This window comes from Sander lucioperca, chromosome 20, assembly GCF_008315115.2.
Source record: "Sander lucioperca isolate FBNREF2018 chromosome 20, SLUC_FBN_1.2, whole genome shotgun sequence".
NCBI lineage: Eukaryota > Metazoa > Chordata > Actinopteri > Perciformes > Percidae > Sander > Sander lucioperca.
The window spans coordinates 22,362,399-22,384,933 of NC_050192.1; the positions used below are offsets into that span (position 1 = coordinate 22,362,399).

The window sequence follows — 22,535 nt, forward strand, 5'->3', positions numbered from 1 at the left end:
AAAAAAAAAAAAAACTCCTTGTATTTCAATTTTCAAATTTTGTATTTTAAAAAGAAAACCAAATAACCAGCTTTTTTATTTTTTTAATACCTGTTTATGAAATGAAAATGACCGAAAGATACACTGACCCTGGCCCTTAGTGGAGTTGAGTTTGACCCCCCTGAGTTAAACAGTAATATCTGATATCACGTGTGTTTGTGTCTTTAGATATATTGCTGTATTTTCCCGGTGCTGTGTAGCCAACGTTCTTTAATAACTCAGATAGTTTTAATCAGGGGCAATTCTAGGGTCAGAGCTTTAGGGGTGCTGAGCACCCAATGAGCCCCACTGCCACCACCCACCCTTTTTTCACACAAAAAATAAAAATATGTCTATTGAAAAATAACTATCATTTTAACATTGGTTCAACTAACTCCAACATCCAGATTGTTTTTCTTTTTTTTTTAGACCTTTTCAGAGCACCAGCTTAATTGTGAGAGTTCACACAGACAGCCTCCTGTAACAAACACAAAACCTTCTTCACTCAGCTGGTTTTCCTGACCGTTAACTCCATGTGCCGAGAGAGAGAGAGAGAGAGAGAGAGAGAGAGAGAGAGAGAGAGAGAGAGAGAGAGAGACAGAGACACAGAGACACAGAGAGAGACACAGAGACACAGAGACACAGAGAGAGAGAGACACAGAGAGAGAGAGACACAGAGACACAGAGAGAGACACAGAGAGAGAGAGAGAGAGACACAGAGACACAGAGAGAGAGAGAGAGAGACACAGAGACACAGAGAGAGAGAGAGAGAGAGAGAGAGAGACAGACAGAGAGACAGACAGAGAGAGAGACAGACAGAGAGACAGAGAGAGAGACAGAGAGAGAGACAGACAGAGAGACAGACACAGAGAGAGAGAGAGAGAGAGAGAGACACAGACACAGAGAGAGAGAGAGAGAGAGACACAGACACAGAGAGAGAGAGAGAGAGAGACAGAGAGAGAGACAGAGACAGAGAGAGAGAGAGAGAGAGAGACAGACAGAGACACAGACACAGAGACAGAGAGAGAGAGAGAGAGAGAGAGACAGAGACAGAGAGAGAGAGAGAGAGAGAGAGACAGACAGAGACACAGACACAGAGAGAGACAGAGAGAGAGAGAGAGAGAGACAGAGAGAGACACAGACACAGAGAGAGAGAGAGAGAGAGAGAGAGAGAGACAGAGAGAGAGAGAGAGAGAGACACAGACACAGACACAGAGAGAGAGAGAGAGACACAGACACAGACACAGAGAGAGAGAGAGAGAGAGATAGAGACAGAGACAGAGAGAGAGAGAGAGACAGACAGACAGAGACAGACACACAGAGAGAGAGAGAGAGACACAGACACAGACACAGAGAGAGAGAGAGAGAGACACAGACACAGACACAGAGAGAGAGAGAGAGAGAGATAGAGACAGAGACAGAGAGAGAGAGAGAGACAGACAGACAGAGACAGACACACAGAGAGAGAGAGAGAGAGAGAGAGACACACAGAGAGAGACACAGAGAGACAGACAGACAGACAGACAGACAGACAGACGCTATGAGTTCAGGAGTTAAGCCTGGTTCAGGTTAAATCCTCTGTGTGTGAGGAATGAATAAATACAGCAAAAGAAAAACATTAAACTTTCTTTTATTGTCTAGTTTGATAGTCAGCCACAACTGAACAATAACAGATATAAATCTAGGAATGAATAACAATTCATTTAAAAAGCCACAGTGGGTGTTTTCACACATAGGCCTACTGGTAGTATACAGTGATATGTTTGTTTTTTCACTCTGGTCCAAACGCCAGGGCCAGAGTGATAGAGATGTTTCCATGACTACTGACCAGAAAAGACGCACGTGATGTGCGTTGCTATGGTACTGATAAACAAACCTGCTAATGCTAATTGGTTAGCTAGCAACAGACACCGAACTATTGACATTATGCCGCTATATCACATTTAACCGACGTGACATGTTAACGTCCTGGGCAACTTTTCTCCATGCAGCAGCCTTTCTGTTTATATCTGTATAAGAGCGGTCATAGAGAATCGTACATTCAGACACTTATCACTCGTTCTAGTCTCTCCGCCATTTTTGTGAGTCGCTTCCGAAGCTTTTCAACGGTGTAGTACGACGTCCGCTGGGGGCGTATTGCGTATTACGGAGCTGATTTCAACTGCCAGTGTGAAGGCGGCGTTATTATAGGTGTACACGTGATTCAGGTACTCACCGATATGGTTTGTGAGACACAGCTTTGGAGCAACTTAATTGATTCACAACACTACATAACGGGTTCTCACTCTGCGTGTGTTTCGCGCTGGATGACGGTCGTGCTGAGCGGTGCAGGTACAGAGGAGAAGTAGAAGAAGAGAAGAGGATGATACCATTTGCTAAGCGGGGATGTTTTCATTTTCATCCTTAACACATACATTTTAAACCACAAACTACGGAGTATGTTTTGGACATTATTTAACCTTGTCAAAGACGAACAAAAATGTTAGAATAACAACATTTCTTACTCCAAGTTTTAGGGGTGCTGAGCTTCTTTTTAGGGGTGCTGAAGCACCCCTAAAAAGGGGCTAGCCTCGCCCTTGGTTTTAATAAAGTCAGGATGAGCTAACGTAGCAGAGTTTCTTCTCTCTTGATTAGAAGGATGTTATCTGATCAGCGTCCGGTGAGGATGAAATCTGAGGAGGGACCAATACACAATATGTAAACACATAGATATGTTATAAGACAAGTATGTTCAGCATATTATATATATGGAGGTGATAGTCCAACGAGAGATGTGTAGATAAAAAGATAGAAATACCTATCAGAATCAGAAGATGTATTGTCATTGTGCAAAATGAACAAGAACATTTTTAGCAGCAGTTCACCCAGTTTTATAAATCTAAATCTAAAATACAAGAAATAAACAGCAAAACAACAAATTAGAAAGAAATATACACACAAAATGTATATATGCGAGTTAGAAAGAAATATACACACAAAAAATACTGGTTATTGCACATGGTAACCAGTACTTTGTGTATGAATTTCTTTCTAACTCTGTGTGTATATAGGCCCTACTGTACATTTTGTGTGTATATTTCTTTCCAATTTGTTATTTTGCTATTTATTTCTTGTCTTTTAGATTTAGATTTATAATTCTCGGTGAACTGCTACTAAAAATGTCACGCCTCTGTGCCAGAGTGTGCATAACTGCAGTTTATAGTTTATTATTATATTATTTATATTATATTATTATTTTTAGTATTATCACAGTCGGTCTTTTGAACAGTTCACACATCAACATAACAATCGATGAGCCAGAAATGATGCAGTTTCAGATTATATCCATTGGATGGCGCCATTAGCTGAGTTTAAGTTAGATTCAGACATGAAAGCACAACTAGGCCTAAATATATCACAGTGATTAAAATCACAAATATTTTTGTTTTTGTTTTTTACAGGGAAATGCAAAACTTATATACAATGCAGTTGAAGTTCGTAATCTGCAGCCACAAAGCCTGATTGTGCAGATAAATCTCTGGGAGGACTACTCTATATATGACTATTTTTTCATTTATCTTTTAACATCTGTATTTAGTTTCCAGAAGTCTGTTTGCTGATGTTATTTTTCCTAAGAAATGATCTGAGAAGACATTTTAAACTGTTTGTGAGATGCTTTCAAAGGTGAAGATACATATACAATCTGTCTTTTTTTGTTTTGGAGTCGAAGCTCTAAAACATATATTAATTTATTAGCTTTTTTTTTTAGAATCAGAATCAGAAAGGGCTTTATTGCCAAGTACGTTGCACATACGAGGAATTTGTCATGGTGTTGTTGGAGCATGTCACACATACAAATATAAGAAGGATAAAAAAATTTTAAGGATACATTTTACAAGTTTATTAGAAAGGTTTTCCCTCAGAACTTAGTTTGAAACATAATTCTGTATTATACGAACAATAACGCTCTTCTCTCCTAAATAATGTAGTGTTTGGAGCAGCGTAAAACAATAATAACTTGATATTTTTCACCTTGATGAAAGCAATCCAAAATGAGAAGTCAACTCACCTTTACAGTTAAATTTAAGTTTTTAAAAAGCCATTCTGAAAATAAATAAATCCACCCTAGTTTAATAGATACTCCCTTGAGTGCACAATACAAAAATTGTAAATGAAAATATGTAACAACGACGTTTTTGCGAAAGAACCAAATATAATCAATACGTTTACAATGAATTCAATGGCACCTTCGTGCAAAAAAAAAAAAAAGGGCACACACGTCACATTCTTGTAACGTTCTGAGACGCTCTGACGCGCGGACAATCAGCCAATGGGAGAGCGGGAACCGCACAGCTAAATTTGCATATACGGGGTTTAAGAACGAGCAGCGTAGTGGTTTTTGTCACACAATTATCGGTGTTCACCAGAATTGTAACCATGCCTGAACCAGCAGTGAAAGCAGCCAAGAAGGGATCCAAGAAAGCGGTGACTAAGACCGCCGGCAAGAAGGACAAGAAGAGGAGAAAGACCAGGAAGGAGAGCTACGCCATCTACGTCTACAAGGTGATGAAGCAGGTCCACCCCGACACCGGCATCTCCTCCAAGGCCATGGGCATCATGAACTCCTTTGTGAGCGACATCTTTGAGCGCATCGCCGGTGAGGCCTCCCGTCTGGCTCACTACAACAAGCGCTCCACCATCACTTCCCGGGAGATCCAGACCGCCGTGAGGCTGCTGCTGCCCGGGGAGCTGGCCAAGCACGCCGTGTCTGAAGGCACCAAGGCCGTCACAAAGTACACCAGCTCCAAGTAAACCGTCCTGCTTCCGAAATCCCACCAAACCAACGGCTCTTTTAAGAGCCACACAAGTCTTCTTTAAGAGCAAAGCTTCTTTTAATTATGTTTAAATGAAAGTTATGTTATAATATAACCATAGATGTTATGTTAGTTGTTTTGTGACGGGAAAAACGGCTACGGGTGTGGTGTACTTGACTTACAAACTATAGTGGTTGAGCCGTGCGGTTCCGGCACTGGAAGCCCGTGTTTCTTTATTTCATAGTCAAACCTGAGTCTCACAATATAATAAAACATAGGTTACATTCAACTAATTCTCATGTTGTCCTCGGGTCAAATTTTTGACCGATTTTCAAAACGTTTCTATATCAGAAATGTGGGTTTTCTTTCAAACAAATTGTCACAAAGAAATAACGAGGATGGCTCCCTACAACGCTCTTCACAAGTGAAATAAATGATCAGTTCACTACTTTCATTGAATTTGGGTGTTTTTTATTCAATTTCATAGCATTTAAAGAAAATAATTTATGAAATAACGTTGAAAAGTGCTTCAAAAAAAGGGACTAAAGCATCTGGAAAATCTTCAAAAGACGACCAAAACCTAGAAAACCCAGACCCAGAAAACCTGCATGGTCTACGGGAAGACAACATTAAAAGACCTAATTCTTGCCAATGTATATATATTTGATATACAAATTTACATGCGCACTACACAATATATACCTTAGTTGAACTATGAGCAGTATTGCTTTTGATTATCAGTCTCAAATACTTTATTTTCGTGAAAGTGTCTTACCATGTTTTTATTTGGCGCTGGTGTTGGTATAAAAGTGTTTTTGCTATTAGGAAATGGTGTTTATTTTATTTCATACACGTATACAGGGTTTTTAACAAGGATTTCCCTCAATATTAATGACTATTTTTTAATTTATTCATCGGCATTCTGTCTGCTACGCAAATAAGTAATAACATTTCCAAATGTTGTGATTTAACTGTATACGTTTCTTCAGCCTTGGTGAAATATTGTGCCATGTTTGGCTCTCAGTCATGAGTTTTGAAAATGAAAGCTGCTAAATGTCTATTTTCTATTTTGAATTTTACTTTATTTTTAACGTCTTAGATTCTCATATTTATTTAAATGTTATATCATAACACCGTTTCGTCAGAGTGAACATGAGAACAACTCCACTGTAATGTTGTGCTTATGATAAAGTCTTGATTAATTGAACTGTGTCCCAAAAAAAATGCAGAAAAAAAAACATTCTTCTTAAATGTTATGAGTGAGAAGTGTATTTATCCACGGGGAAATAGTTGTGTTGCATTTAGGAGTAGAAAAAGACATATTTACCTTATTGATCCCAAATTCTCGCCCATTGTCACAAAGGGTCCTTCCCTTTCTATTGTTATGACAAACGTTTGCTGCTCAGCTGTCTTCAACTACGTCCGCAGAAAGGATTTTTTTTCTTCTTAAACCAACGGACAATATTTTATTAATTTGCTCTTTATCTCACTTACATTTTATTTTCATAAAATGAAAATGCCCTTCTATAACTCTTGAAAAATCACTTCTAAATACATATTTTAAACTATATAAAATATAAATCTACTAACCCGTGTGTGTGGTTATGTGTTTAAATGTGTGTATAGTTTATCTCATGTTATGGTTTTGTAATATTGCAGTAATGTCCTGTATCCTGTACTGTCTTTCCTTTTTTTTTCCTTTGTTTGGGAATCCTGATGTTTCTTGTGCCAACATTTTGAATACATTTGACCAGAGTAAACCGGTCAGAACCGGTTAGAAGCAGCGGGCTGAGCAGAGGCTGCCTGTCTTCAAATACGTCCGCAGAAGGGCTATATATGTCTACGCTCTCCGCTGCTGTTCATCAGTTAACAAACTAGACTCTGACAGAATGAGTGGACGCGGAAAAGGAGGTAAAGGACTCGGCAAAGGAGGCGCTAAGCGTCACCGTAAAGTTCTCCGTGATAACATCCAGGGAATCACCAAACCCGCCATCCGCCGTCTGGCTCGCCGCGGCGGAGTGAAGCGTATCTCCGGTCTGATCTACGAGGAGACCCGCGGTGTGCTCAAGGTCTTCCTGGAGAACGTCATCCGTGACGCCGTCACCTACACCGAGCACGCCAAGAGGAAGACTGTGACCGCCATGGATGTGGTTTACGCTCTGAAGAGACAGGGCCGCACCTTGTACGGCTTCGGAGGCTAAATCAACGACGACCTGATCTAACGACAACCCAACGGCTCTTTTAAGAGCCACACACTTCTTCTTAAAGAGCCTAATCCTGTAATGTAAAAATGAGATAAATGCATATTAGGTAATCAAGTAACTTCTACTTAATCCATATATCAGAATTACCTGTCACTGTTCATATCGATTCTGTTGTCTCCGTGCAACAGAAAGGCCTCAGAGCTAATTACACTAATACTCGATATGCAGTTTAAAGCAGAGGTGTCAAACATACGGCCCGTGGGCCAGAACCGGCCCGCCAAAGGGTCCACACAGGCCCACTGACTTTGCAAATTGCAGAGAAGTCATTCATTTTGATTACAAATATACCATTTTAATCTTACAGAATTTCCACGTTCTTTTTCTGTAAATTTATGATTTTAATCTTAGAAAGGCTTAGGTTTTTCACCCCGCTCTCCCAGGTCTGTAACATTATTTGTTTTTCCTACGATGACCTTAGATGGCTGTCGTAGCAGAAGCAATTTGTGTTTGCCACCATCAAACTGACAAAAACTCTGGCAGATAAAGTTTCTGGTCTTTCTGGAGTGATTTAGGTCCTAAAGGATTTACAGCAGCAACAAAAACACGCTTCAGGCACTCGTCAGTAGTGGTGTGTGTGTTACTGTCGATCCGATACCAAGTAAATACTGGGCCAATATCGCAGATGACGATACGATCAATACTTTTTAACCTCTTGTTGTTCTCGGGTCAAATTTGACCCAATTTCAAAAAGTTTCTGTATCAGTAATTTGGGTTTCTTTCAAGCAAATTAAAAAAAAAAAAAAAAAAAAAAGTAACTTGGATGGTTCCCTACAACGTTCTTCACAAGTAAAATAAATGATCAGTTCTCTACTTTTATTGAATTTGGGTGTTTTATTCAATTTTATAGCATTAAAAAAAAAAATTGATTAACAAAAAAACGTTGAAAAAAAAGTGACTAAAATGTCAGAAAAAGCTCCTTAAACTTGAGGGGAAAAATATGAAAACAAAAAAAAAGTAACAAAAAAACATCGGAAGTAGTGACAAATAAACTTGGCTAAAAGTGTTGAAAAACACGACCAAAACGGTGAAAAAAAGACATTTTAATTATAATTTTTTACCGAGAAAAACCAAAAGGTGCACGGTCGACAGGAAGGCATCATGAAATTGCTAAATCTGAATGAATTTTCATGACCTTAAGGTGTTTTAGTGACAGAACAATCACATGCTTGTATACATTAGTTGTTACTTTTTTTTTTTTTTTTTAAAGAGCTTTATTAAAGTTTTTCAGGTTACAAAGTATAGGCAACGTTAAACATACATTAGGCTATGTGTCACAACAATCGCAAAAGCAAATCGAGTAAAGTGACTAGTGCATAAGAATCGTTCATAAGGTGCATAGCCTCCTCCTTTTTTTTTTTTTTTATTAATCTTCGTTTTAATTCCCACAATTCAATATTAGATTAAACATTTTAATTGTAAGATTTTATGAATTTCTTGTTTTAATTCTACTAATAAATCTGAGTCCTTCAGGCACTGAGAATTTAACTTCCAGAAGCCCCTGGTTTCTGAGGATTCAGAAGACAAGACGGTTTTAACTATTAAATGATCTATTAAAGAAGTTGTTAATTACTGTACCATAATGCAAAATTTAAAAATTATTAGAAACATAAATTCGGTCAATACGGGTCTTTGTCTTGTGGTCAAAGCGGGTGAATTGGTCCCCGACAGGATAAATATCGCAACACACATCTATTAATTTAGCTTCATCACATATTTCTTTTAGAAGCTTACCTTCAGTCCCTAATTTAAAGACATTGGGACTAACTATGTCATTTTCGTCAGTAATTGTATTAAAGTTAGATTAGTTTAAATAAGTAGCCAACTGTCAAAAGCTCTCCAAGTCTTTTAAATAGTTGAGTTTTTCTAACTCTATCAGGAGCAGTGTACACATTTATGACACATATTTTTCACCCCTATAATAACAATCAATCATAAGTAATCTACCTGGGATTATATCTCTTCTTCGTATTATAACAACATCATTCGTTTTAAAGAATATACAAACACCATCAGCTTTACTTTCCCCACTAGATATTACACTCAGTCCTTTGTTCCACATATAACACGACATCATTGTAAATGGTCAGTCTGAGCTCCTGAGTACACAGGATATCAAAGTCAGTGTCTAAAAGATATTTCAATTTCTTAACTCTAAAAGCACTCGACTGGATGCCGCCAGCGTTCCAGGTGGGTATTTTAAGACAGGACATGGTGGTGTGGGGAGAAAGCTAAGGCCGGTTACACACTGGATGCGTCGCGCGAGCGTGGCGTTTCTGTTGCGTCTCAGAAGCGTGGCGGCTGCGTGGATTTTTCTGTGTCCTACACACCAGAAGTGTGTCTGACGCGGCGCTGCTCCTGCTGCTAGGTACAGGGAGGGCTGATCTCGGGACGTAGCAGCGACACATTCAAACTCTGAAAACTGGGTAAGCGGGCTGTCTGTTTATAACAACTTAGTGTAGCGGTAAAGAGCCTATATAGCCTCTCTGATGTTGGACCGTCACTCAGAACACACACTACGTTGTTATTGTAGCCTATCCTACCCTTTATATATAGCCTACATACATATGTTGCTATGGAAAATCAAAACGCTATTTGTTCTTTTTCAGTTCGAGTTGTTTACAGAAGAAAATCCATTGCAGCCCTTCTTCTGTTAAGAATTCGCCAGAGGGGAGAGAGTTGTTAAACATTAATATATAGCTACTGATCTGATTAAAGTAAGACAACGTCGGCAGTATCGACGGCAAAATATGTTACAGAATATTTCGTTCTGTATGACAGGTGAAATATTTGAAAATATTTTCTCTGACATTTTTTATTACATTTCTACATTGATGTCAAAACCTAGATACTTTCAAACATCAAGATGTCATTTATTAATATGCATCTGTGTCTAAATGACATAAAAACATCTTTTCCTATTCTATTTTGCCTGGAAACGCTTTCAACACGCTCGCATCTCGCATGAAAAATAGGCGTCGGTTCTATTTCTAGCGGCTCGAGCCGCGCCTGAGACGCGTGTATCACGCAGGCAGTGTGTATGCTGTAACCTGTTAACATGGGAGCCGAAATATAAACGGACACGCCACGCGGCTGACACGCTCGCGAGACGCTTCCAGTGTGTAACCGGCCTAAGCCTATGGCGTCAGTTTACGGTCCAGGCGTTTATTATCTTTTTTATAGGTTATAGTACGAGATCTTTTCTTATTAACTTCCTCGAAGGGAAGTTCGTGCTGGGACTCTGGAATGGAGAAATCTGGCGTCGGGGAGAATGAGCCAGAGTTACTGTCACAAGAAGCTCTGTCAACGTTATCGTGGGAGGGCCGCGTGGTGCTGCTAGCTCGCTGACCGACTGTCAGCCCAGTCGAGCTGAAGTCAGAACTGGCACTATCACTAGTACTTTCATAGCTCTGCTCATTACCTTCATTATCATCGCTATCACTATCACCAACCCTGTCTCACGGCAGTTCGTGTAAATGTCACGTTATTTTTAATCTATTGATAGGGGAGAGCAGGGGCGAAAGTACCATTTTTCAGAAAAACATATTTTTAAAAGATATTGTTTTAGACAGAGATATATTTTTGCTGTGGTCAATAACTCACAAGTGTGGTCTATCAATACCAGGTGGTATTTTGTACAAATGTCGAATGACTTCAGTATAATTTCACTTTGAACATAAGTTGCACATTGTTACTTTCGACAAGCTAGATTTTTTTTGTGTTACTCTTGTTTTCATTAAATATATCTGACTATAACTTTGTTAATATGTAACTGCAAACATATTCTGTCCTTTATCTTTGCAAAAAAAAATATTAAATTACATTTTCATTTAAAATTTCAGTTTCATCAAATGTTTCAAATATAACAGAGTAAAAACTTGATTTGTTTAGAATATTTTTTTATTGGCCATGTCAATCCATTTTATAAAACATTCAACAATATGAACAATATGAAAATTAAACTAAATTAGCATAAAATCTCAAAATAATCTAACAGTAGTCATGTTTTTATGCGTAAATTCAAAATGTGCATAAAAACATCTGGATGGAAACACTAAAAATAAATAAAATAAAATAAATAAAAATTCATAGGTGGAGGTGGAAAAGCTAAGGTATGGCTAACCTAAATGTGAGGGATAAAATGTGAGGGTGACATACCGAAATCAGCTGTTCCTCAATGTTCCTCTAGTGAAACCTAGAAACAAAAACAGCAAAGGAATGCCACCATAACTTTGATGGGAAACCTGAATTATGTAAACAAACAAAAAGGAACATAAAAAAGGCATCAGCCTACTCATTGTCACAGTGGTGACAGATATAATGTTCTGCACCCTCAGTGCATGCCTCATGTGACCAGAGCTGGCATATGCCATGCGACTTTGCAGCTGCCCTAAGACTAATGTGTCTTACAGATATGTCCAGAAACGCCCTCTCATACACATCTGGCTGAATCAGACCTCTGTCTGTCTTTCTGACCCTCACTCTTGGCATATTCTGTTGGTATAATATGACATAAACATGTTTTAATAAACTCTGCAACACAGAGAAAATCACCTCATTAGCAGTCGGGACGAAAGTAACAAGTGACTGGAGCTCCTGACATTTAAACCCGAATTACATGTATACTGAAAAACTCTGACAAGGCAAAATTGATCATATGTGTTACAGCGCTAAATAACCTGTAGATTGATAATTACTGTGACACATGAAACGAGAAACACAACTTGTAAATAGAAAAAAAGTACCGCTTCAGTAATTTACTTACCGTACTCGAAAACAGCTTTCAGGACATAACAGTGGGAAACAATGATGAAATCACGTGATATTTTGTGGCTCCGTCACTGGCTGCGTGCTGAAAGCGTTGTCTTAGCTTGAAATGCAAATGTAGTCAGGGCTCAGAGAAAATCGCTTTGTTACTTTCGTCCCGTGTTACTTTCGCCCCGGTTCTCCCCTACGTGTTCACGGGCACGTTTTTTTCTCGTTTTTTTACGTGTATATGTCACATTATTTTCTCGGAAAGGACGCCGGGAGATGGCTGCGAGGCGGCCCGCTGGGGACGCGCCACAATAACGGGATGGCGGAGGTTGGGTTTAGGAAAAACCCTACGGGAAACAAAGTGCCACACGCGGGACGCGATCCCTGGGAAACAAAACGCATTTGACCCATCCACCACCCCGACCAACCTCCCTACGCGGATTTTCGGCTACTCCCTACCATTTTTGTGCTGTGGCCACGAAATATGCTTCCCATTGAAATACATTACTTCACATTTCCGTGCTGGCCACCACGTAAAAAAACGAGACAAATGTCCACGTGAACACGTATTAATAGATTAAAATAACGTCACATTTACACAAACTGCCGCGAGACCTGGCTGCTATCACTCATGCTTACAATGCCACTGATCTTCAACTTGTTTTCCTCACCTGATTGACGGGAGGCCTCAGGAGGGGCGTTCCCGGTCTGCAGAGTAGAGGGTTGAATGAGATGCTGCTGCTTGGCCGCTGGAGCATGTTTCGGTCCTCCAGGCTGCTGGGTATCTGGCTGTCGCTGCTTTTCTCCAGGTTTTTTTTATTTTTATTTAACCTTTATTTAACCAGGAGAAATCCCATTGAGATTCAGAATCTCTTTTTCAAGGGAGTCCTGGCCAAGACAGCAGTACAAAAGTTCCATATTTAAAATATACAGCAAAAACAGACAACATAAAACAGAAAAAAAGGTTGGCAAATTAACATCATCTCCACATAATCACCAGCAGCACTCATTAGCAGCACATGTGCATTTAGTACTCAAGTAGTCCTTTATCCTAATTTTAAACTGTCATTGTTGGTAGGTAGTCTAATTTAAGATGATTCTGCAATTTATACCAGGATGAGGGTGCAAAACCTTTAAAGGCACTTTAACTGAAGACAGTTCGCGTCCGGGGAATGTCATACATGATTGGGCTATATGATCCAAGATTACATTTCCCGGTAGTGACGTTAGGAGTCAGGAGAGAACATAAATAAGGAGACAGTTTACACAGTCTGGCCTTGGTTGCTGGGTCGCTGGTTGTTGTGGCGGTCCTCCAGGCTCCTGGGTATCTGGCTGCCTCTGAAGTTTTCCGGGCTGTTGCTGCGGTTGTTGTTGGGGGTCACAGCGGGGAGGAGGAGCGGCGGTGTCTCCCGGCTGAGCAAAGCCCTTTGTTTTGTTGGCGAAAGAACTCGGACAGCTGAAGAACGTGTGGCCTTTTTCGCCACACAGGGAGCACTCGCTCTCACTTCGTCAGCTGTTGGCTTTATGGCCCAGACTCCCACATCTCCAGCACTTCACTGTCGGGCAATCCTTCACCTGGTGGTCGGTCGCTTCACAGATGAAGCATTTGGTTATCTGTCCAGTATAGATGATGCGGCCGTTGTACGGACCCAGAGAGATGGAGTTTGGTATTTGAGCTAGGTGACCGCAGGTGTCAGTATGTATACGGATTTTGTATTTCCGAACACCGTACCAAATGCCAAATTTGTCCAGTGGTTTATATACTGATTGGATGATGTCACAGTATCGTTGTAAATAAAGTTCAATGTCATGGTCGGCCACTCTACCTGTCCAGAACTTTATTACGATTGTTATCACGTCTACCGCCACTGACGACTCCACGGTCCATTCACGCCATTTCAGTTCATTCGATTTGGCGGAAGCGATTTCTAAGAAGCATCGGAGGGGTGCTTCATGGTAGAATACCAGCTCGAAATATCTCCTATTCGGCAGGGCTATGAACGAATATATGTCCGTAGGACTCACCCAGGAGGACTGGAATAACATTTCTTCTGCAACAAAGTCTCTGCTGAGCGCAGGGCCATCTCCTTTAAATTGCAGTCTTGCCCAGTGGGAGCCAAACTTGTCAGAGTAGGAAGCCATTTTCAGGCGCGCACAAAACGGACAGAGGAAGGGGGTTTGACAGATAAACTCAGCCGAGTTTTCTTATTCCTCTTTTGCCTCTTCTTCTCATGACTGCTTCACTGTATATGCTTTCAATAGCACCAATATTTATCAAATTTTTCTCACCTGACAGACAGGAGACTTCAGGAGGAGCGTTTCAGGTCTGCTGGGTACAGGGTTGGGTGCGAGGCTCCTGCAGGGTCGCTGGGTAATTCTGCGGACCTCCAGGCTGCTGCTGTTGATCATGCTGGGCGTCACACCGGAGGTTGGGGAGCGGCAGTGTCTCGCTCTTGGCTTTTTTTGCGAATGATTTTGGACAGTTGAAGAATTATGACCTTTCTGGCCACACAGGGAGCTCTCACTCTGACATGAGTTGTCTTTATGGCCCAGGTTCCTACAGCGCCAACATTTCACTGTGGGACAGTCTTTAACTTGGTGGTCCGTAGCTTGGCATATCAAACATTTTGTCACTTGGCCAGTGTAGATGATTCGGCCGTTGTACGGACCCAGAGAGATGGAATTTGGGATCTGTACATAATGACCAGAGGTGTCAACATGCATGCAGACTTTGTACTTACGGACCCCATACCATATACCAATCTTATCCAGCGGCTTGTAGGCTGACTGGATTATGTCACAGTATGTTTTGAGGTAGAGATCGATGTCATGGTCAGGAACTCTTCCCGTCCAGAGTAAACCGGTCAAAACCGGTTAGAAGCAGCGGGCTGAGTAGAGGCTGCCTGTCTTCAACTACGTCCGCAGAAGGGCTATATATGTCTACGCTCTCCGCTGCTGGACATCAGTTAACAAACTAGACTCTGACAGAATGAGTGGCCACGGAAAGGGAGGTAAAGGACTCGGGAAAGGAGGCGCTAAGCGTCACCGTAAAGTTCTCCGTGATAACATCCAGGGAATCACCAAACCCGCCATCCGCCGTCTGGCTCGCCGCGGCGGAGTGAAGCGTATCTCCGGTCTGATCTACGAGGAGACCCGCGGTGTGCTCAAGGTCTTCCTGGAGAACGTCATCCGTGACGCCGTCACCTACACCGAGCACGCCAAGAGGAAGACTGTGACCGCCATGGATGTGGTTTACGCTCTGAAGAGACAGGGCCGCACCCTGTACGGCTTCGGAGGCTAAATCAACGACGACCTGATCTAACGACAACCCAACGGCTCTTTTAAGAGCCATACACTTCTTCTTAAAGAGCCTATTTCCTAGACTATTGTATAGAAACTATAAATACACATATCAAACTGGATAGTTCACAACTAAGTAGTCCCCATATGATCAAATGTTATGTTTTAATGTGACTGAAATTGTCTTCCGTGTAACACAACTTCAGCAGAATTAATGTTTAAAGATTGAGAAGAGAGATTATTAATCCCACGCTGGGGAAATATCTGAAAATGCTAGTTCCCTGACCGGGAATCGAACCCGGGCCGCGGCGGTGAGAGCGCCGAATCCTAACCACTAGACCACCAGGGAAGCACGCACTTAGATTGGGAGATGATGAGGAGTAACATAGGTCAGGGTATCTGAATTTCACCACGATTGTCAGAATATCTATGGCTACAGACGACTCCACAATCCATTCACACCATTTAGGTTCATTTGATTTGTTAGATACAATGTCCAGAAAACGTTGAAGGGGTGCTTCCTGATAGAAGACGAGCTCAAAGTCTTTCCTTTTTGGGAGCCTGGATAGCTCAGTTGGTTCGACTCCGACCTGCGGCCCTTTGCTGCATGTCATTCCCCCTTCCCCTTTCATGTTTTCCTGTCTAAATAAAGGCCTAAAGGAGCTTGCACACTGCTCCAACAAACTCCAACAAACACCAACAGTTGGGACAGTGTGGGCCGACCGTCTGTGTTTGTTGGCGTTTGTTGGATGGAGTTGGTAGAGGTTAACATGTCCAGTCTGGTCTGGTGGAGTTGGAGAATATCAGACCAATGTCGCCCATTTTCCAACAACTGACAACATTCCAACAGCTTGAAATGCTGTCTCTAAAATGGGTGTTTTTTCTGGCAATTAGTGGCGTAACCATAGTGAGTAATTCCTCAAAAGCTTGAGGAGCAAATCGGGCAAAATTCGCAAAAGCTGGAGTATCTTCTGAGCGAAGTTCTTGACACAAGTTAGGATAGACATCCTGTTTTGCATGTCCAATATCCAAGGTTTACACCACAGTCTCCTCCTGGCTCGTCTTGATTGCCGTCTCTCCTGTACACGGCTAGCAGCTTTACAGGCCAGGTAGACCAGAACTACTCTGGCCACATTCAACAAGGTCTCCACTTCATCCATGTTATATTAAATCAAAACTCAAATAAGAAAAGGTAGGACTAGGTGACCAAAGTCAGTCTTGGCTGTTACTGTCTGGGCCGTGTGGACTGGCAGTTGGTTTTATGAACATTCGACAACCAACTGACAATTGCCAACCGCTGCCAACTTTACAATGTTGGAGTTTGTTGGTATTTGTTGGAGCAGTGGGCAAGCTCCTTAAAAAGATGCAGAAAGCTAGGAAAGCATTGTCAGAGGAACAGAGGAAGAGGAAACAGCAGACTGACGGAGCGAGGAGTCAGACACGAGTAAACATAGGAGCTCCCAAATATCTATTCTGAAGCTGTAGGGGGGGGGGTCTATAGAGAAACCTGCCAGCAAAAAGAAAGAAAACAGTGAAGAAATGGCCAAAACTGCATAACGCCCATTTTAGATAAGGTAGAATTTTTTTAATCCTACACTGGGGAAATTCCTGAAAACACTAATTCCCTGACCGGGAATCGAACCCGGGCCGCGGCGGTGAGAGCGCCGAATCCTAACCACTAGACCACCAGGGAACTATGCACTTACTTCAGGAGATGACGAGGAGTAAGATAGGTCAGGGTACCTAAAACATACAGTCTTATATTACAGTCTGTAGATTATATATTGTAAATACACCCACACACAAGTTAGCATTATATAATACATATTGAAACATCTTATAAAACTTTATAAATCCCAAAGGGGCAATTCAATCATACAGTCTATCCCATCCCTGTAAATAATCATGGTGGTTATGTTTCCCCTTATGTCCCCAAGTCCACTCCTCTATTATCTGATTTAATTAAAATAGTCTAAAGACTTTTACATGAGTGATTGTGTGTATGAAACACCAAATCATGAAAATAAGTATACTCGAATTTTGAACACTGTATAAACACTGCTAGTACACAAATAATATCAAATAAACAGGGAAGCTGTTGCAGCAGCAGATTGCCTACCTAACCTGATATAACTACATTATCAACTGATATCTAATTGTATGAGAATATGGAAGAAGAATACGTAAGGATCACAGCTCTGAGTTGGTTGTATATCAGTGTTTAGTGAAACCAGTTAGCTTTTATCAATAAAAATGCCTCAGTCAGCACCATAGCTGTTCTATTGTGAAGGCTAAGGGTCCTTCCCTTTGTTTGCTGCTCAGCTGTCTTCAACTACGTCCGTAAAAAAGGATTTTCTTTCTTCTTAAACCAACGGACAATATTTTATTAATTTGCTCTTTATCTTACCTACATTTTATTTTCATAAAATGGAAATGCCCTTCTATAACTCTTGAAAAATCACTTCTAAATACATATTTTAAACTATATAAAATATAAATCTACTAACCCGTGTGTGTGGTTATGTGTTTAAATGTGTGTATAGTTTATCTCATGTTATGGTTTTGTAATATTGCAGTAATGTCCTGTATCCTGTACTGTCTTTCCTTTTTTTTCCTTTGTTTGGGAATCCTGATGTTTGTTGTGCCAACATTTTGAATATATTTGACCAGAGTAAACCGGTCAAAACCGGTTAGAAGCAGCGGGCTGAGCAGAGGCTGCCTGTCTTCAACTACGTCCGCAGAAGGACTATATATGTCTACGCTCTCTTTTTTTTTTTAAGTTTTTACAAATTACAATTTATACATTTAAACATACAGTAGACTACATGACATAAATATAAACCATACAAGAATTACTAAAATATAACTAATAAAACAAAATGTGTAAACCAAGCTTAAGTGTAAAGTGCATAGAGCAGGGGTGGCCAACCAGTTCAGCATAAAGAGCCACAAAAAAAAACGCACCATAGCAAAAAGCCACACAACACATGCACGTCCACACTACAACAGCAACAGTGTCTTCCAGATCTGATGACAGTCATAATACATAGCAGTTTTCATAGTTTTTTTTTCTCACTTAGATTGACTCAGTGGGAAACCTGACAGTCTTTGTTATCCTCAATCCTTTTCAGGTCTTGCTTGAACTCGGTTGTGGCCACTCGAAGAACTCTCTCACTCGTTTGTCACTAAAGGGGCTTTCAAACAGTCGGATTCAGCAGTGAAAGGGTTAACGAGGAAGGTGATCTGTGGCCGCTGTTTTTTCCTCAGGTTGCAGAATCTGTCCTCAAAACTCTGCTGCATTATTTTCCATTTTAAAATAATTGGCAAATGTATTGGCAGTATTGGCAGATGCATTCAAATGTGTTTTTTTTTTTTTACTTATCTGAAATACTGTATGTTTTAGAAAAGTTAAAAACAACAATCAACCAATGACACAGCCCCCAGCCACACAGGAAGAGCCTCACAGGAGCAGGCAAAGAGCCGCATACGGCTCAAGAGCCACAGGTTGGCCACCCCTGGCATAGAGCCTCTCATAAAGTGCATAGAGATATTTATAAAGTGCATGGAGTCTTTTTTTTATAAAGTGCATATAGAGTCTTTTTATAAAGTGCTGTTCACAGGTTCAAAATGTCCCAAGGAAGGAGCTGTTTTCTATCCATAGTTTTTCTTCGCCTGATCTCAGCGAGCACTTGTTTACACACATCTTCACTGTTTATGACAGTCTGTTGTATAATCATACAGCATCTTGTTTTCCACAACTTCATGCATACAATACATATGATTATTTTTAACAGTTCCTTGTGTTTCTCTGATAGAGGTTCTTCAACAATACAGTACATCACAGACTTATATGAAAGATGAATATTTACACCATACACTCCTAATTTATCCCAGACCTCTTTAGCTCTATAGCAGTCCATCAATAGATGCTGCTGTGTCTCATCTTCTTGGCAATTAATCATGGGACATGTTTTTGTTTTTACATAACAACTCCAAGAAACAACAGCTCTAACAGCGAGTCTATTTACAGACATCAGCCATCTCATGTCTCGAATGCTCTCAGAGAGGTTCTTATTTTTTTAAAATTTCAGGAACTGAGTTCCTTCGTTGTGTGTTAAATATTTATAATTTATATACCCACCATATTTATAATCATTAATTTAAAAAAAAATCATTTTACTCTGGAGGCCATTCGAGTCAATTTTAAGATTTTCATATTCATAAATAAAATCTCCATAAATCAGGTTGTATTCTGGACCTTGTCTGGCTCTCCCTCTCCGTTTCCTCCACTTGGAGCGATCACCGACCCAGAGAGCATTCCTCGAGATTGCTGCTGACACGTTTTTAACAAAAGCTATATATAATTTTAAACTCATATCTACTGCCCCTAACCCCCCATATTCTTTACTTTTATACATGATTTCTCTTTTTGTTACTTCTCTAGTTGTACCCCAAACTAAGTTTACACACTGTTTATTTAATTTCATTATCATTTTTGTGAGATGGAGGAAAGATGTTTGTTAAAAACAGGAGTTTGGATAAGATGAAAGTTTTAACAATATTCACTCATTCACTATATTTGACCAGAGTAAACCGGTCAGAACCGGTTAGAAGCAGGGGGCTGAGCAGAGGCTGCCTGTCTTCAACTACGTCCGCAGAAGGACTATATATGTCTACGCTCTCCGCTGCTGTTCATCAGTTAACAAACTAGACTCTGACAGAATGAGTGGCCGCGGAAAAGGAGGTAAAGGACTCGGGAAAGGAGGCGCTAAGCGTCACCGTAAAGTTCTCCGTGATAACATCCAGGGAATCACCAAACCCGCCATCCGCCGTCTGGCTCGCCGCGGCGGAGTGAAGCGTATCTCCGGTCTGATCTACGAGGAGACTCGCGGTGTGCTCAAGGTCTTCCTGGAGAACGTTATCCGTGACGCCGTCACCTACACCGAGCACGCCAAGAGGAAGACTGTGACCGCCATGGATGTGGTTTACGCTCTGAAGAGACAGGGCCGCACCCTGTACGGCTTCGGAGGCTAAATCAACGACGACCTGATCTAACGACAACCCAACGGCTCTTTTAAGAGCCACACACTTCTTCTTAAAGAGCCTATTTCCTATACCAGGGGTTCTCAACCTTTTGCAAGCTGGGCCCCCCCAAAGCTGGTTCATTACAGTTGGGCCCCCGCCCGGCACCACCCCCACTACACCACCTTGCATAGATAGAGACTAGGCTATTATTTTTAGGCCCGCACTATTATTATCAGTAGCGGATAGGCCTATTATCAATACTAGGCTATTGTTATAGTTGGCAGTAGTACCAGACTTCTAATGTGAGCTTGCAGGCATTATTATCATGAGTAGTAGGCCTATTATCATGAGTAGTAGGCCTATTATCATTACTAGGCTATTGCTATAATTGGGAATTTGCACCAGACCTCTGATATGAATTTATGCTTTATTACTGTTATTATTACTAGGCCTAACAGTAGGCATATCATCTGCATTTTGACAGAAGCTTGCAGGTAGGTGATAATGTGAGACCTGAGCCAGGTATGCTTCATCGTACCTTCGAAGCTTTTTTGCAGCTGGTGGTGCGTCGGTTGCCTTGTTGGTCCTCACTAGAAATCTCTCCATTTTGTTTGGTTTTGAAATAATTTGGATGTGGATTAATTGTGTTTTCAATAAAGTTGAGGTTATGATGTAACTATGTGTGCGTGTGTGCAGCCTGGACACGGAGTGGTGTGTGTCTCCTCTCTGCTCTGACTGCAGGCTGGGACTGCTCCGCGAGGCTACTGAGAGACTGACCGCCTGTGAGGGCTTTTGGACGGGGGAGGGGCTCACGGCAGCACCCGCTGCTCGTTGAGCACATAACTGCAGAGTGATACGTGCTTTCGAGTCTCCAAACACCACAAAAGTCTCCAATAACACCAGTAAAAGTTGCTAGATTTGTCGCTAGTCGCTTTTGACAAAAAAGTCGCCAGGAGGATTATTTGTTTTACAGTGAGTGAGGCTCCACACAGAGCTTTCTCCGTAACCTACAAAAGTGGCCGTGTGTGTGTGTGTGTGTGTGGTAGAGGGAGAAGTGAGAGAGTGACGGCGTTTAGCTTTAGAGCGAGTACCGACTCTAGAGTCATAGTTAGAGAAACTAAGTGTCTCCTCTGTTCTTTCTGACCACGGTGGGAAATCTGGAGCAGGAAAAGTTAATTATCTCCTTGAGTTCATGTTGTTTATGGAGAAGGAGAACCAGGAAATGCAACGCTACCCAGCCATATACAGCCACGACCGAACAGCGTGCGTCGCCGCGACGTGTAGTTACATTACGTGATTTTTTTCCTCCCATCCTGTAGCCTACTCGCGCCCCCCCAGGAGAGTGTCTGCGCCCCCCCCCCCAGGGGGGCGGGCCCCACCGGTTGAGAAACACTGTCCTAGACTATTGTATAAAAACTATAAATACACATATCAAGCTGGATAGCTCACAACTAAGTAGTCCCCATATGATAAAATGCTATGTTTTAATGTGACTGAAATTGCCTTCCGTGTAACACAACTTCAGCAGAATTAATGTTTAAAGATTGAGAAGAGAGTTTATTAATCCCACACTGGGGAAATATCTGAAAACGCTAGTTCCCTGACCGGGAATCGAACCCGGGCCGCGGCGGTGAGAGCGCCGAATCCTAACCACTAGACCACCAGGGAAGCACGCACTTAGATTGGGAGATGATGAGGAGTAACATAGGTCAGGGTATCTATAATATACAGGCTTTAAAGCAAATAAAATTAGAAAATAGCCATAGAAAATATGTTACTATACAGTCTTATATTACAGTCTGTAGATTATATATTATAAATACACCCACACACAAGTTAACATTATATAATACATATTGAAAGATCTTATAAAACCTGAAAACTAGAAATCCCAGAGGGGCAATTCACTTTTACAGTCTGTCCAATCCCTATAAATAATTATGGTGGTTATGTTTTAACCCTAACCCATTTTACCCATGTAGTTTCCCCTTATGTCCCCAAGTCCACTCGTCTATTATCTGATTTAATTTAAACAAATCATGAAAATAAGTTTACTCGAATTTTGAACATTGTATAAACACTGCTAGTACGAAAATAATATCAAAGGATCAAGGGAAGCTGTTACAGCAGCAGATTATCTACAGCAAATACATTTCCCAATGAAAGACTATCTCTAGCACTTTAATTTCTCATTTATCACTGCAAATATTGTTGCCTACCGTGTAACACAACTTCAGCGGAGATAATTTAGACTTTATTAATCCCACACAAGGGAAATTCCTGAAAACACTAGTTCCCTGACCGGGAATCGAACCCGGGCCGCGGCGGTGAGAGCGCCGAATCCTAACCACTAGACCACCAGGGAAGCTTACAATTTAACGCT

General features: G+C 41.1%; 3 protein-coding genes and 4 non-coding genes across 7 annotated transcripts; 3 read left to right on the top strand and 4 right to left on the bottom strand.

Annotated features, from left to right (window-relative positions):
• Positions 1-4,417: 4,417 nt before the first annotated feature.
• LOC116052004 (histone H2B 1/2-like) lies at positions 4,418-5,098 on the top strand. Its single transcript, XM_031302493.1, has one exon. It carries the CDS (start codon positions 4,435-4,437, stop codon positions 4,807-4,809), a length of 375 nt encoding a protein of 124 aa, XP_031158353.1. The 5' UTR covers positions 4,418-4,434; the 3' UTR covers positions 4,810-5,098.
• Positions 5,099-6,651: 1,553 nt separating this feature from the next.
• Positions 6,652-20,213, top strand: LOC116052023. The gene is made up of 5 exons (XM_035996388.1): positions 6,652-7,007; positions 13,284-13,468; positions 14,124-14,255; positions 14,901-15,077; positions 19,739-20,213. Exons 1-5 carry the CDS (start codon positions 6,701-6,703, stop codon positions 20,159-20,161), a joined length of 1,224 nt encoding a protein of 407 aa, XP_035852281.1. The 5' UTR covers positions 6,652-6,700; the 3' UTR covers positions 20,162-20,213.
• On the top strand, positions 14,799-15,238 carry LOC116052008 (histone H4-like). The gene has a single exon (XM_031302496.2). The coding sequence runs from the start codon at positions 14,817-14,819 to the stop codon at positions 15,126-15,128; it is 312 nt and encodes a 103-aa protein (XP_031158356.1). The 5' UTR covers positions 14,799-14,816; the 3' UTR covers positions 15,129-15,238.
• trnae-cuc lies at positions 15,405-15,476 on the bottom strand. The gene has a single exon. It is a non-coding gene; the product is annotated as a tRNA-Glu (tRNA).
• On the bottom strand, positions 16,749-16,820 carry trnae-cuc. Its single transcript has one exon. It is a non-coding gene; the product is annotated as a tRNA-Glu (tRNA).
• Positions 20,214-21,748: 1,535 nt separating the features above from the next.
• Positions 21,749-21,820, bottom strand: trnae-cuc. Its single transcript has one exon. It is a non-coding gene; the product is annotated as a tRNA-Glu (tRNA).
• Positions 21,821-22,445: 625 nt separating this feature from the next.
• On the bottom strand, positions 22,446-22,517 carry trnae-cuc. The gene has a single exon. It is a non-coding gene; the product is annotated as a tRNA-Glu (tRNA).
• Positions 22,518-22,535: the final 18 nt, after the last annotated feature.

What these genes read in the sequence shown, in the direction of transcription:
- LOC116052008 (XM_031302496.2), top strand. Translation starts at nt 14,817, where the DNA reads ATGAGTGGCCACGGAAAGGGAGGTAAAGGACTCGGGAAAGGAGGCGCT.
- LOC116052004 (XM_031302493.1), top strand. Translation starts at nt 4,435, where the DNA reads ATGCCTGAACCAGCAGTGAAAGCAGCCAAGAAGGGATCCAAGAAAGCG.
- LOC116052023 (XM_035996388.1), top strand. Translation starts at nt 6,701, where the DNA reads ATGAGTGGACGCGGAAAAGGAGGTAAAGGACTCGGCAAAGGAGGCGCT. An exon ending in GTATAGATGATGCGGCCGTT is followed by an intron (nt 13,469 to 14,123) that starts GTACGGACCCAG and finishes CTCACCTGACAG; the next exon opens with ACAGGAGACTTCAGGAGGAG. An exon ending in CTGTGACCGCCATGGATGTG is followed by an intron (nt 15,078 to 19,738) that starts GTTTACGCTCTG and finishes AGAACCGGTTAG; the next exon opens with AAGCAGGGGGCTGAGCAGAG.